The sequence below is a fragment of the Petaurus breviceps genome, unplaced genomic scaffold (genome assembly GCF_028583685.1).
Source record: "Petaurus breviceps papuanus isolate PSGF00001 unplaced genomic scaffold, PetGlider_PUasm1.0 37, whole genome shotgun sequence".
NCBI lineage: Eukaryota > Metazoa > Chordata > Mammalia > Diprotodontia > Petauridae > Petaurus > Petaurus breviceps.
Genome location: NW_027186296.1, coordinates 17,039,925 through 17,054,511, shown reverse-complemented (window position 1 = coordinate 17,054,511; position 14,587 = coordinate 17,039,925). Strand labels below are relative to the sequence as shown.

The window sequence follows — 14,587 nt, the reverse complement described above, 5'->3', positions numbered from 1 at the left end:
CTTGTCCTTAAATAAGTCCCCAAGCTATCTCACTCATTCTCATCTGTATGTTTATTTCAGGCCATGGTGCTTCTCTCCCTTCTTATCTGGATATCTTTATGTTTGCTACATTTTGCCACTAGATGACTCTGGTGACTTTGCACAGCCCTCACTCACTTAAATCCAATTCACTCGCATGTCATGTCATCACCTCCCTGGTGTCATGGTCCTCTCCAGGAATGAAGGACAAACAACAGTCTTTATGTGTAAGTTCCCTGGAAGCTCACTTTTCTCTAGTCTTCCACTGTCTTCCCTATTGTGGCAGTCTGCCTGAAGTAGTTTTCCAACAGAGCCCTCTAGGTTGACTACTGATGATGAAATTGCCTTTTTCTCCTATGCCTTGTACACATTCCACAATCTGAGGCAAGATGGCCCTCTGATCTCATGTCCCCACACTTAATCAGGGTATGATCTCGCCTGTCAGACTAAACTTGATTTTTGCAACCAGCATCCTTGTTCTAGATCACTAGTTGTCAAACTACAGGCAGCTGGTCAAAGCCAGCTGTTAGGCTGATTTTGTATGGCCCTTGAGCTAAGAATGACTTTTACATTCTAAAATAAAGTTTTATTGTATTTTAAAAATGTAAAAACCATTCTTATCTTAGAGGCTATACAAAAACAGGTGGCAAGTTGGATTTAACTCTCCCTCAGTTTGCTGACCAATATTCTGGATCCCCATTTACTGACACAGCTGAACTGGCACATATACCTTATAGGAGCCCTTAAATGCTGGGAATCTTTTCTTGTCATTGGCTATTGGGTCCAAACACTTTCCTATGCCAGGGTAAGTATTATTGGCCAATGCTTGGAATCTGCTTCTTTGGGGAGTAAATCCCGCGATCCATATGTTTTTTTTTTACAATAGTTAAAATCAATGCTGTTTTGGACATATCATAATATAAACATATTTTTCACCTCTTTCAGTAATAAATTAGGATCATTTCCTTGCAAGCTGGGTCTCAGAAGCTAGGTAAAGAGAATCAAAAAGGAGGGGGTGATCAACATGTCAAGTGTAGTGGGAAGACAGAGGAGAATAAGAAGCATTAAAAGATCATTGGATTTGGCTAGGAGGCAGTTATTTCAGAAAGTTAAGGGAGGTAGGTGATGAGTGATGAGGAAATGGAGGCAGTAAGTATTGAATACTCCTTTGAGGAGCTTGGCTGGGAAAGGAAGGAGATAGGATTATAGCTGGAAAGAGAAAAGGACCAAAGTTGTCCTTGTTTTTGTTTTCTGTTTTAAGATAAGGAAGAATTATGTATATTTAAAGTCAGAAGCTCTTCCAGTAAGGGAGAGATTGAAAATGATAGAAAAGAAAGATAACTGTGGGATCAAGTTTCCTCAAGAGAAATGAAATCCAAAGCAAAGAAAAGAGTAAGTTGACCTTAATAAAATTCTCATTCAATAAATGAATTGAACTATAATTTTAAAAAGATGTGTTGTTGTATTTATTAAGGTAGTAAAATATATACATACTTTTGTCTACACACATATATACATATGTGTCTGTCTACCTACCTACCTATTTATGCAATAACAGGACATAAGCTGGACTTGTGATTTTAGTGGCATTTCAAAATTCTAGATCATTAAACTCCCTCTGCCCCTGAAGGTTGACAAGTTCTGTATACTTTCTCTCTCTCTATATATATATATACACGTGTGTGCACACATATACTTATATACATATGTATGTACTTCTGTGTATATGTGTATACACATCTTAGTTACCTGGAGCACTGAGGGATTCAGTTACTTATTCAGGGTCACAGAGTCAATGTGTCAGAGGCAAGACTTGAACCCAGGTCTTTCTGACTCCAAGACCATCATGCTGTTTACTAAGCAAAGCTGCCTCTCATACAAATAACACACACACATAGTTATTATATATTTATATAGACATATATATCCTGATAATTTATATAAAGCATTTTGCACCCTTTGAGGTGTTACATAAATAACAGATATTATTTTAAAATGCTATATGGGTGTAGCCCAACTCTATCACAGTAGAAAGGTGGGTGACATACTGTCTGCTGTCCAAGCACTAATCTCTCTAAGTTTGGAGAGGTTCAACAGAGAAAGTAACAATTAATTTTTTCACCTGGGAAATATTTAGTAGGAGTTGAAAGCTGGGTGCTAGATGCCAATGTTGGTACAATTTGGCTTAGAATAGGAACAGCCTTCCCTCCACCTGCACTGTGCAATGACTGGACATCCTCAGTCCTCAAACCCAAGGAGGAAGCAGGAGTGTTGGAAGGCAAGAAATCGATGCTGCAGCAGAGAACCCCTCTGAATGATGGCTTAGACAGAGTGAAGGAGTGGGTTAGGGTGCTGACACCATGTCCTTTCTTTGGAGCAAAGCTCTGGGATGATTAGGGCAATCTTTTTTTTTTTTTTAAACACAGTGATTCTTCAAAACTTTCTACTAAATTGTAAAGGAGATGAGATCTTTCTTAGTAGAAGGAGGTTCCATATCATTAAATCAGGAAATATATGGTAAAGCTACACCCGGGTTCAAATCTCACTACTGACACTTACTAGCCCTGAGAATTCGGGCCAATCACTTCAAGTCTGTTTCCTCTTCAAAGATATACGTAGGGAGGGCTAGATAATCTCTGAAGTCCCTCCCTTCCCTTCCAAGTGGCCAAGATCCTATAATTCGAAAGAATTAGTCAAATTAGCAAACTTGCTCAGCCTTCACACTACAGAATTTTGAATAGGACTCCAATTTTTTTTTAAATTTTAAGTTCTTCTGTACTAGTCATTAACATGCAGTCCCTTTCAGTAACAGATGCAGAAGTTAACAGTGGATAAAATTGCAGCCTGATAGTTTAGTTTATTTGTTATCAAGTAACCCTTTTTTGGTAGGGTTGGACTGGTGCCTTAGGTTTAGTAGCGACGGGCTGTTAATAGCGGATTTCCTTGTTGTCTCCGACTCCTCAAGCTCTGGGTTCAACCGCTTTCCCTTTCTTAAGTACTGCTAAAAAGGTGCAGCCAACACCGGAGCCATTTCCCTTATAAGGGTAACATAAATACCATACCATTTTTTTCCTCTTCGGAAACCTCTAACTCCATGGTTAGCTCCGCACCTCCGGGAGAGGGGGTTCTGAATGTGTTGCATATGTGTGTTTAGGAGAGGGGTGGGGGTGGATTTATCGTCCTAAGGGAACCTTGCTTTTATCTGTGCCGGTCACACAAGAGGCCATCACCTCCTTCGGTCTACTTGCCAGGTTCCAGCATCCACAAAAATAAACCAACAGTAGGAGCCAGACGCTCTGTTCCGACTATCCAGACAGTCAGACACAATGTGGCCTGAACCGAGCCCAGAAAGTGCCGGCTAGCGGACTCCTCGAACCAGGTAGCGAAAAGAGGGCAGATGGCTGAAATTTTCTGGCAGCTTGACGCCTCCAGCCCTCGATCCGGAGTGAGTCCCCAGAACTTCTCTCGGTTCTGGAGCTCCAAAGGGCGGGCGATGCACATCTGGTCACATCCCTCCCTTCCAGCGGTGCACCCGCTGCCTGGCGCGTGGGGCTGCGGCTCTAGCGAAGGGGAGGCGGGGCCGGGAGCTTTGGAAAACGGAGGACTGTGGGTTCTCCAGGATTTGGGGTGGGGGGGACTGCACCCCACCTCCCCCTTGGCCTTGGCCAGTTCCACTGCCCCCCACCCCTTACACATTCTTGGTGCAGGTGGCACGGCTCCCTCCCGGGTCAGACTTTTGCGATCACGGGAGAGGTTAATCTCCGGTCTAGACTTCCCAGCCGCAGAGTAGGCGAAACCGCTAAACCACCTTTTCTCATCCCCACCCCTCCCAGACGTAAGAGCCCGGACCAAGGAGGTCCCGGACATGTCTCCCCTCCTCTCTCCTCCCACCCCCTCCCGCCCCCCGACACTTCTCCCCAATCCTGGGAGGGGAGGCCCCAGGGCTAAGACTGCGGCTGGCAAAGGGGAGTGGAAAGGGAGGGAATGGATGGGGCCGGGGGGTGGGGGTGGTGATGAGGGGGATGGGGGGGTGTCATTTTCTTTCTTTTTTTTTGAAAAAAAATATTTCTCTCGCGAGAAACCGCTGCGCGGACGATACTTGAAGAGGTGGGGAGAGGAGGGGGCCGCGGGAGTCGCGGCAGAGACGGTGGGTGCCGGAGTAGGAGAGGCGGCCACAGCTGGGACAGCTGCGAGAAGAGCGGCGGAGGCTGCAGCAGCGGCGGCGGCGGCTAAGGGCTCAACAGCCACAGGGGTAGGCAGCCCACGTCGCCTCTTCGGGGAGCCTCAGTCGGGGTCACTCTAGTGGGTACAGCCCGGGATCCTTATGGGGGGTCGGTGCGGCCGCCGGGGCTTGAGCTTCGGCCACCGCGGCTTTTTGCGTTTGCGCCGGGGCGGGGGGTGGGGTGGGGGGGCCGGGACAGGGACTGGGGTGAGGGGCTGTCCCGGAACGCCTGCAGCTGGCGCTGGCGCTGGCCCTCCCCTGCCTGACAGCTTCCTGGCCCGGGGCTCTCGGGTGCCGGGCTTGGGAATCAGATGCTCTGGAGGTGGTGGCAGCGCCCGGACCTCTCTCCAAGAGCCGGCCCCCGGTCGGCGGGGCGGGTCCCTAAGCCTTGAGGCTTTCATTAGAGAGCCAGGGTTGGAGCCGGGGCATTTGGCAAAACACTTTGTGCCATGGAAAAACAAAAAAAAGAATGCATAAAGGTTCCCGTTCCCGGGGCCTGAGACTCTGGTTTGGTCTGGCCCGGGACAGCTCAGGACACGGGTACTTTTCGCTGAGCTCTTTCCTGGATGCGCTGGAGAGGCAGAAGGAGCGGGCGGGAACCAGTGCTTGGGCGCCTGGACTGCGGCGGGCGACCCTTCTTCTGTCCTCCCTGGCTCGCCACTGTCAGCATCACGGAAGGAGGGTATCGCGGGGATGGGACAACCCCGGAGATTTTAATTCCGTCCCCCCTCTTGGGGTATTTGTCCTTCTGTTGCAGCTGGCGGGAGCTGCTTGAAGCGGGAGAGAGGCGGTGCCTGAAGGGTGACGAGAGGCGCTCGGGCCCAGGGGAACGAGCCGTGCGGAGCGAGGAGCCCCAGCGGAGCTGCGCGCTCAGGGGCGCAGCAGCAGCAGCCCCAGCCCCAGCCCGGCACAGCAGAAGGAGGAGGAGGAGGAGGAGGCAGAGGAGGAAGAGGAGGAGGAGGAGGAGGGAGGAAGGGAGCCCGCGGCTGATCGGCACCATGCGGAGAGGGGGTCTGCTGGAGCTAGCCCTGGGATTTACAGTGCTCTTGTCTTCCTACACGAGCCATGGTGCTGAAGGGAATTCAGAGACAGGGAATGTGAAGGAAACCAGAGCCAGCCGGGCAAAGAGAAGAGGCGGAGGCGGACACGATGCGCTCAAAGGGTAACTGAATAGGCTAGCTTGTTTTGTGTGCCTTTCCTTGTCTCCCTTCTTGAGTACTGAGATCCAAAGGAAACCTTAAAGGACAGGGGGCAGGAAAAGTTGATTGCCACTGATTGCTGATAGTAAGATCTTTGAGCATCTCTGGCCCAAGAAGGGGTGGCTTTGGGTGCTGCTGACCTTTGAAAGGTTGCTAGCCTTAATCTGTGCCCGTGTCACCTTTTCGAAGTGTCTGAACTAGGGGTTCCTTGTTCTTTTTGGACATGAGTTGCTAGAACGAATAGGGTTAGTAAAGAAAAGAGAGGGAGTGTAGGCCAGTACTGGTCAAAAGGAACCTAACCCAGGGTTAAGTCCAGGGGACAGTGGTTGGTGGGTAGGGTGGAGCTATCTCTGGAAATAAGGAACAAGATTCCATACAGAGCCTGAGGCGGGTGGATCTTATTGTTTAGGGGAAAGTTTCTCTCTGACTTGTTCTATGCAGATATACTATATTTAGGGAAGGAAGGGGAATGAATAAACGGGATGATACAGAATGAAAGAAAACTTCTGGAGTGTCCGATCATACCTATCTATCCCTTTTAAAAAGCTATGTCTAGAAGTTCAAGAAATGAGTTTCCTAGGTAAGGTTGCTTTTTACATGATCATATAGGAAACACAAAAATATATCTGAGAACTTGTTTTTAAGGTTAGCTTAGAATTCACCAATTTAGTGAAGCAAAGATGCTGTCAGATGTCAAATTAGTTATATATGTATGTGTTCATAATCATATGTAGGATTTTAATACCTATTATGACAGAAATCCCTGCTATAGAAAATATTTACCTTCAAAAGTTTTGTTAGATATTGAGTTTAATTGTAAGGACTGTGGAATAGCAGATCTGACTCCTGAATGTGGGGGGAGGGGCTAGGAATCACTTCCCCTGATGATTTTTTTTTTTTTTAGTTTAGAACAAAAACTCATCTACCTCTTACTGCTTAGGTGCATATCTTCATGGAAGCAGAATTGTGGATGCTAGAGCATAGCATCATAGATTTTTGAGCTGGAATTTAAAAGTTAATCTTAGAAGTTTGACTCTCATTTTACAGATGGAGAAACTGAGGCTGAAAAGGTTGGATAACTTTTGGATATTCTTCTTAAATCCTATGAATCTGTGAAATAAAGATAGCTATTAATATCTAGATACTTAAATATTTATTTATACTGAAGTTTTATGTCAAGTTCCTTATACTTTAGATATTATTAAGTGCTGGATATTACTTATAAACCTAGAAGACCCTGCGATATATGTGGAGATCCACAAGCATGTAGGGGAGAAATTAATTTGACTTGCTTTCACTATGTGCTATCACAGTATTGAATGAACAGTTCAACTGGCACTTCTTAATCTTAGATACTGTCACTGGCTCAAAGCTGGAATTTGGGGTTTTGTCATAAACCTAAAGAAAACCCAAGAAATTCCACTCATCAACATGCTACCATTGCAGTTTATTGATGAAAACAAGTTCAACTGTTGAGACTATTATAAAAATTTAATCCACCCTGATATAATTTCATTGGACCAACTTTAATAGTATATTAAGTCTTTTTTTAACCTACTTTCTCTCTGACATTTCTGGACTGTGTATAAAATATTGTGGTTTTAAATCACATGGATCTAAAACTTGATTTAAATAATTATTTTAAAGGGCTCAATTTAATAAAAACACATTTTTATGGTTTTATTTTTTGAAAGTAGTAGGGTCTTCAGGAATATGCTAGTCTTCAGAGGGGCCATCAAGATTGATCAGAACCCTTATCTGTCTTGTCCATATCGTGCTGTTAACAATCATATTCTCTCTGGGGATCCAAGACCATAGTTTGAGAACTGAAACTAAACACTGTTTTCTTTTGTTGTTTAATGGAAACTATTACATTTCTGAAACTAGGCACTGACTCCTTTTAGGCAGACTAGCTCTCTTTAATTACAAAAAAAAATATACCAAGAAGCCATTAGGAACTCCTATTGTTGCAAATCTTTTCTTAAAAGGTCAAAATACCTCACAATTAGTTTTAATATTTGCTGCTATTATTGTGATATTTATAGATGCTATTGTAGAATAAAGATTATAATGATTAACTTTGAATAGTTTTTTTCAAACAAAATATGCTTTAGACAGAAATTTAAAGGAGAATACAAGTATTTTAAAAGCCGACTTTAAAATGCTATATTTAAAAACCTACTTTTTCTACTACAATTAAAATTCTAGATGACTAGACCTTTAAATGGGTGCGCTGAGATCATAAACATTTCCAGTGGTGGAAAATTTTCCATATTTTTCTGGTAATTGCTGATGGTTTACACAATTCAATAGTTTAAAAATGATTTCTATTTAAGAACCTTCTTTATTTATGACAAAAGCCTGTGTTTGTGGAATTTTCATGAAAATGTTGGTCTTGTGGAATAAAAATGATTCTGACAACAGGTAGTTTCAAAGTTATGTGATGCCCAGTTGGTGGCAGCAACTTTCAGTGTCAGTAACTTGCTGCCTGTTAAAATGTGTTTTAGACACATTAACTTCCCCCATATGCCAGTCTAGTCTCACCATTAAATATTGCCTTCTTGGCTTTTCCCTGATGTGACAGGTGGCTAACAACCTACTCAGATATCCCCTTCTGGGTGTCTCTTTCTCTCTCTCTCTGGCTAGCTTTCCTGACCCTCCCCATTTCATAAGCTAGGGACCTGCTTGGGTTTCCCTATTAGGGTGTTTCCCCTCTGGCCTGTCTTTCTCTCTTCCCACCCTATGGCAGGCATCCCATGTCTCCCCTCCCTTTCCCCCACCCCCAAGTCAGAATTTGTTCCACAGTGGAAATTTAAGCATCCTTCAGCCTCTTTCCAAGTCTTGTAGTGTTTTCCTAGGGTATATTACCAGATTCCATTTTTGAAGGGAATCTTTTTTTTTAATGGAATGAGTGTGGTCCCTACCCACTCCTTAAAAAAATGAAATTTTGCTCTATTTTCAAATGAGACTTTTACAAGTTTGAAACATATTTTAAAATAATAAACTTAAAAGTAATTTTACTTTATGTGGGTTTTGATTAGTCATGTCAAAAGATTTTATGAAAAAAATAATGTAATCTTAGCTTTATTGTTAGGATTGTAGTTCAGGAAAACTTTTTCCCAGCTAAGCTCTGAACTCCTGTGATTAGGGGAAAGTGTGGGAAACAGTCCAATCTTAGAACAACCTCTCCTGGAACAGTGCTGGTTATGCATCATTTATTTATGATTTCTTTATTTCCCAAATAAGGACATATTACAGTTTTTGGTCAAAGGGCAAAATGCTTTAAAGTAAAATTCTTTCGTCCAAGCTGCTGGGAGGATAGATGAAGGTCTTCTCTTCCCATTGCTTGGTTTATAGTTACCTGATAGAGGTTGTATTTTAGACGGTTTGCCCCTTTAAGTTTCCGTTTCAGCTTTGTTTGTTTGTTTATTTTGTGTTATGGAGGTGTTATTACTAGAAAACTACATTAAGTCCAGAGGGCACACATACCAGATATGTTTGACTGGAAGACTCTGTGAGATTGATTACACAGAAGTCTGTTATTAACATAAAGGCCTTCAAGACAAGAGACAGAAAAAGAATTGTAGACTTTATGAAGTTCTATTTTTCCTTAAAAAAAGCAATTTTAAAGTTTTATTTGATGAGTCCAATAATAAAATATGGAGCAGAATATTATTTAAAAGCTTGTCATAGCCCAATATGGCCATAAATCTTTTTGTTGGACCAATAGGGAAGCTCAGAAGGAGCATACTTTTCAGTCTTTATTTTGAGAGGTTTGCATGGTCTTTAAAATAAAGAGACAGATAAAGTAGATTATGACCCAGGTGACTAGTTTTGCCCTATTGAAGTTGTTTATATAAAACACACAGGGTGATGATGTCCATAAAATAGATGATGTCCATTTAATAGAACAATTCAGGAAACACTTAGTAAGCAACTTCATGCATGGTAGCGTGGTAGGTTCCCATTTAGAGAAAAGGCTTAGAAGTGATTTACCCAAGATCACATAACTAGCAAGTAGCAGAATGAGACTCTGGCCACAGACCATCTAGGTCCAAATGTATTTCTCTTTCCACTCCGCACAGACATCTTACATGGGAAATGAAATTTCATTTCTTGCTCTAAAAGAGCTCAAACAAGACACTGATGAAAGAACTAGGGAACAATTGTAAAGTAACATATAACTGCATAGTAATGTATTGAATATAAAATGAAAATGTGTATGTTCAATCTTATTTCCCCATTGACTTCCGTTATACATTTTGAGATGTATTTTTACAGATTTTTTTGTTTAGACATAATTAAATTACAGTAAGATACTTCATATTCACTTCAAGAGGTACCCAACTTTTGTCAGTTATACATCAGTGAATTCACCCACAAAACTCCTGGGTTGCATGGCTGGATTTGAAAAAGAGGTTCAAAGCATGAGAAGGCGTGGAGGGTTGAAATCTATACCAGTGTAGTAAATGTCATATAAGACAATGAATGTTAAGCACTTTGTAAACTTTAAGTCTACATATCTATCAAAATATTGAAATACATAACTCATGTGAAAAAGTTAGTTGGAAAACGTCTACAAAGTTATTTAAAAGCCTAATGTCATTTTTGAAAAAAAATTTATTGACAACTTAGGTTTTTATATTTCTTCCCCCTGACCCAGAAAATTATTCCTCATAAAAAGAAAAAAAGGAGAAAAATATGACACAAAAGTTAACACATATTGAAAAAGTCTGACGTTTATATTCTGTTCCACATCTATCGTTACCCATCCCCCACCTTTGCAAAGAATGAGGGGAAGGTAACTTCTCATGTCTCTTCTTTCAGTCCAAGCTTGCTTATTATAATTTCACAGAATTATGTTTTGATTGTTTCGTTGATATTCTTTCCATTTGCATTGCTGTTGTCATTGTATATGTTCTTTTCTTACTTCTGCTTATTTTATCATCAGTTATCATAAGTTCACAAAAGTCTTCCCATGCTTCTCTGTATTCACCATATTTATAATTTCATATATTATCATAACATTCCCTTACATTCATATGCTGTGACTTGCTTGGCCATTCTCTAATTAATGGATATATTCTTTGTTTCTAGTTCTTTCCTACTAAAAACAGTGAATATTTTGGTAAACATGAGACCTTTCTGTCTTTAACCCCTTGGGGAGAATATGCCAATACTGGAATATTGTAAGATCTCTGAATTGTAGGGTGTGAGAATGTTAGTCACTTTCTTAGCATAATTCCAAATTGTTTTCTAGAATGATTGGAACAATTCATAGCTCTATATAAAGTACATTAGTATACCTGTCTTTCTATAATCCATTCAATAGTGACTCCATCTTTTCTCTTTTTTTTGTCATTTTTTTCCTATGTATGATGCAACTCTTGAGTAGTTTTGATGTGTATTTTTCTTATTAGTAGTTTGGGACAGTATTTCATATGGTTTTAAATAGTTTATGTTTCTTCTTTGACCCTTTATATACTAAGGAGTGGCTTTGGGCTATATATATATTTGTTAGTTACCTGTGTATCTTGAACAAAAAGCATAATATCCCATCACAGAATTTTAGAGCTGGAAGGGATTTCATAGGGCATCTAGAAAATCTAGAGTAAGTCTCTCTTCCTTCTAGTGTAAAGTACTAACAACCTGGCAATTAAGACTCTTCAAAGTATGACTCCTTCCATTCTTCCTCAACATTATTATATTATATTCATTTTGTGCTCCAGCCAAAATACTAACTGCTCTGAACACTCCATTCCATCTCTATCCTCTCTGTTTCCACACAAGGTAATTAGTTCTGTATCCCTGAAGTGAATTTCCTACTGAATTCTGCCTCTCAGAAGTCTTTTCTTATTTTTGGGCTCAGTTTAGCTCTGCCTCCACAATTGTTCATGTTCTCCTCATCTGCAGGTTATCTTGATTTATGGACATGTAAAATGCAAAATCAGTAAAATGCAAAATCTTTGAAGGCAGCAACTACTTTTTGTTTTTGTATCCTGTAGTATCTAGTCCAGTATCTCTTCTGTATCATATAATTTGAGAGTTCAAAGGGAGCTTAATAGGTAATCTAGTCCAATCTGCATATTGAAGAACTCTCCACTTTAACATATCTGACAAGTGGTTTTCTAGCCTTTACTTGACACGTCTTGAGTTAGCTTATTCCACTTTGGGGCTACTCTAATTAATTACCAGGAAATCTTTCCTGACTTTAAGCCTGTGTTGGCCACTTTATAATTTTTACCCTTGCTCCTGGTTCTGCCTTCTGAGACTAAAGAAAACAAATGTAATCCCCCCTCCACACAAAAGTCCTTCAGATCCTTGAAGGAAGCTAACATTTCCCCTTACCTCTGCCCATCTTTTCTTCTCTAGGTGAAACATCTCCAGTTCCTTCAGTTGGTCTGCATGTGATATAGACTTAAATCCTTTCTCCCTCCTTGGGAAACTCTTTAATTTATTACTGTTCTTCTTAAACTATGAGGCTCAGAACTGAACACAATATTCTGAATGAGATCTAGTTAGGGCAGATGCAGTATCCCTGGAATGCAAATCCCTGTTCCAGGAAGCTGTACTTCTCTTAATGTAGCCTGAGATGACTGCCATATTATATTGTGGCTCATATTAAGTGTGCATATACTGGGTACTCAGTTTATTCGTTCAGTAAGCATTAGTGATAATTAATGTGTTCAACTGAATATTACATTATAGCCTATAGTAAATTACCACCTATTTGAGAGCTTTCAGAGTAAAAAATGAGTATCTGAGAAGCCACATTCACAATGTTACTACTCTTAAGTATTGGATGAAAAAGCACTGCTATGTAGTATACATATTATATGCACATTTACTTGCATATACATGTGTATCTCTATGTATCTTTGCTTCTATCTATGTATCTATTATTGATTGTCCAAGGTCACACAGATGGGGAGTTGGCAGAGCCAAGATTCAAACCCATATCCTCTGACACCAGACCTAGTTGTCCTTTCAACTACCTCTATTCTGATTTGCTATTTTGTAATAAATAGTTAATTGGAATGTCAGCCTTTTAGTCTAAGGGGCAAGGAATATATTAAACTTGCGATTGTGGGCTGTGATGATTTGTCTGTGTAATGGCAAATCTTGTTCTCAGCTTTCATATGGCATTGTCATCTCAGCTTATCTCAGTCCTTTGTTGACATTAGTGGCATATCTATTTACTCAGCCTTCTCTGAGTTAGAAGTGATGGAAAGAAAATTCTTCCTTAAAACAAAACACTTAATTACTTTCCCATTTGGGGAAAGTATGTGCCAGATATGGAGAGAGCCTAGTGTAAAGGAGGCAACTCTGTTTCTATCAGTGCTTTGCATTAATGTTTTGAAATGTTGTGAATTCCTAGACCATGTGTAGGAAATGTTAAAGCCAAATGTTAGAATCCAAACACATATAATATGATTGATTCTTAAGATAGTGAGGCAGAATAGGATTGTCTTACATATCTTGTCTTTTTTTTTTTTTTAAGCAATTGGGGTTAAGTAACTTGCTCAAGGTTACACGGCCAGTTATTATTTCTGGGTGTGGTGCTGAGTATCTGAGCCCGGATTTGATCCAGGTCATCCCGACACTGGAGCTGGTGCTCTTACTCGTTGAGCCACCTGGCCGCCCCTAAGCAATTGGGGTTAAGTAACTTGCTCAAGGTTACACGGCCAGGTGTTTCTGGGTGGGTGCTAAGTGTCTGAGCCCGGGATTCGATCTCCAGGTGTTCTCAACACTGGAGCCGGTGCTCTTACTCGCTGTGCTACCTGGCCGCCCCTATTACATATCTTGTCTTATAGGATATAGCTGTTTACATAGAATTTTATTGCACAATACTGTTAAGTTTCATAGAATTAATGGATTTCATTAATTTTTTTGTCAGAAACTTCATAACCAGAACTTGAGATAATAAGGGCAGCACAGGGATGTGTTTTAAGATGGAAGATAATGAATGAATAAATTAAAAGGCACTTATTAAACACTTGTGTCAAAGTATCAGGAATATGAATAGGAATGTAAGACTGTCCCTGCTCTCAAGAAGCTCCCATTCTGCCTGGGGGGGGGGTGGAGACAAGTCATGTAAGAGGTTTCAGCTGCAAATTGCATGGAAAGATCTCAGAGTCTTTAGGGTCCATTTTCTTTAATGCCATTTGCATTGATAAAACAATTTCTATTTCAGATGCTAATCCTTTTGACAGTGCTAAGGATGTTGGTGGTGAACACTTTCTTTTTAGGGTTGTGATATCCACAGAAATAGATAGGAGGGAAAAGAGTAGGCTGTAATAGAGAAAAATTAAAATAATGAAAATACTGTCAAATGTATTTTGAGATCTTCAAATTGAAATTTTCTAATACCTTCATTAAGGTTATTAGAAAACCTTAACATGAATGTCTGGGAATTTGGGGGAAGTGGAAAGGAAAGAATAGAGGTGGAGAACCTATGGCCTCAAGTTCACATGTGGCCTCTCGAGGATCTTGGTTGCAGCCTTTTGACTGAGACTAAGTTTTACAGAACAAATCTTTTTATTGAGGGAATTTATTCTGTGAAGTTTGGATTCAAGTGAAAGGGCCACACTTGAGGACCTAGAGAGCCACATGAGGCATGGAGGCCACGGGTTCCCCACCCCAGGTTAGATTATGATTAAGGAGATTGAGGCAGTGGGATGTTTTATACAGGGAGGTAGTAGGTGAGAATTTGCAGAGAGGAAGACATGGGTTAGAGCATGACAGGTTCCCTAGAAGAAACAAAGGAAAGATACAGGCTTCCTCTATTCCAAGCAGTGGTGTGGGTATTCATTAACCTCAGTCATCCCCTGCAGGTAACCATATGGGAGGCAGAAATACCATGGATCATTTCCTCTTAGGAGTGATTCTGTTTACTTTTGTAAAGTAACACCCTTGAGCCCCAAATCTTCTGCTTTGGAGAATTATTTTAATTCCCATTCTGTTCCTGACACTAGTTTTAGGTCAGCATCTATGATATTAAACCTAGAAATTCCTGGCCCAGATATAGACCAAATTCTCATTTATACTGAGATATAATATAGATGTAATATATAATATAATATAATATAATATAATATAATATAATATAATATAATATAATATAATATAATATAATATAATATAATAT

General features: G+C 40.7%; 1 protein-coding gene across 4 annotated transcripts in view; it reads left to right on the top strand.

Moving 5' to 3' along the window:
- The first annotated feature begins 4,114 nt into the window (after window positions 1-4,114).
- FBN1 (fibrillin 1) overlaps window positions 4,115-14,587 on the top strand; it is a 305,284-nt gene continuing 294,811 nt past the window's right edge. For 3 of the 4 annotated variants that reach the window (XM_069097992.1, XM_069097993.1, XM_069097990.1), the window contains exons 1-2: window positions 4,133-4,270; window positions 4,998-5,402. In XM_069097992.1, coding sequence (XP_068954093.1) covers window positions 5,239-5,402 — 164 coding nt within the window. In that variant the 5' untranslated portion in view covers window positions 4,133-4,270; window positions 4,998-5,238. Of the gene's footprint in view, window positions 4,321-4,997; window positions 5,403-14,587 lie in introns of all 4 variants that reach the window. The other variant, XM_069097991.1, reaches the window with a different exon arrangement.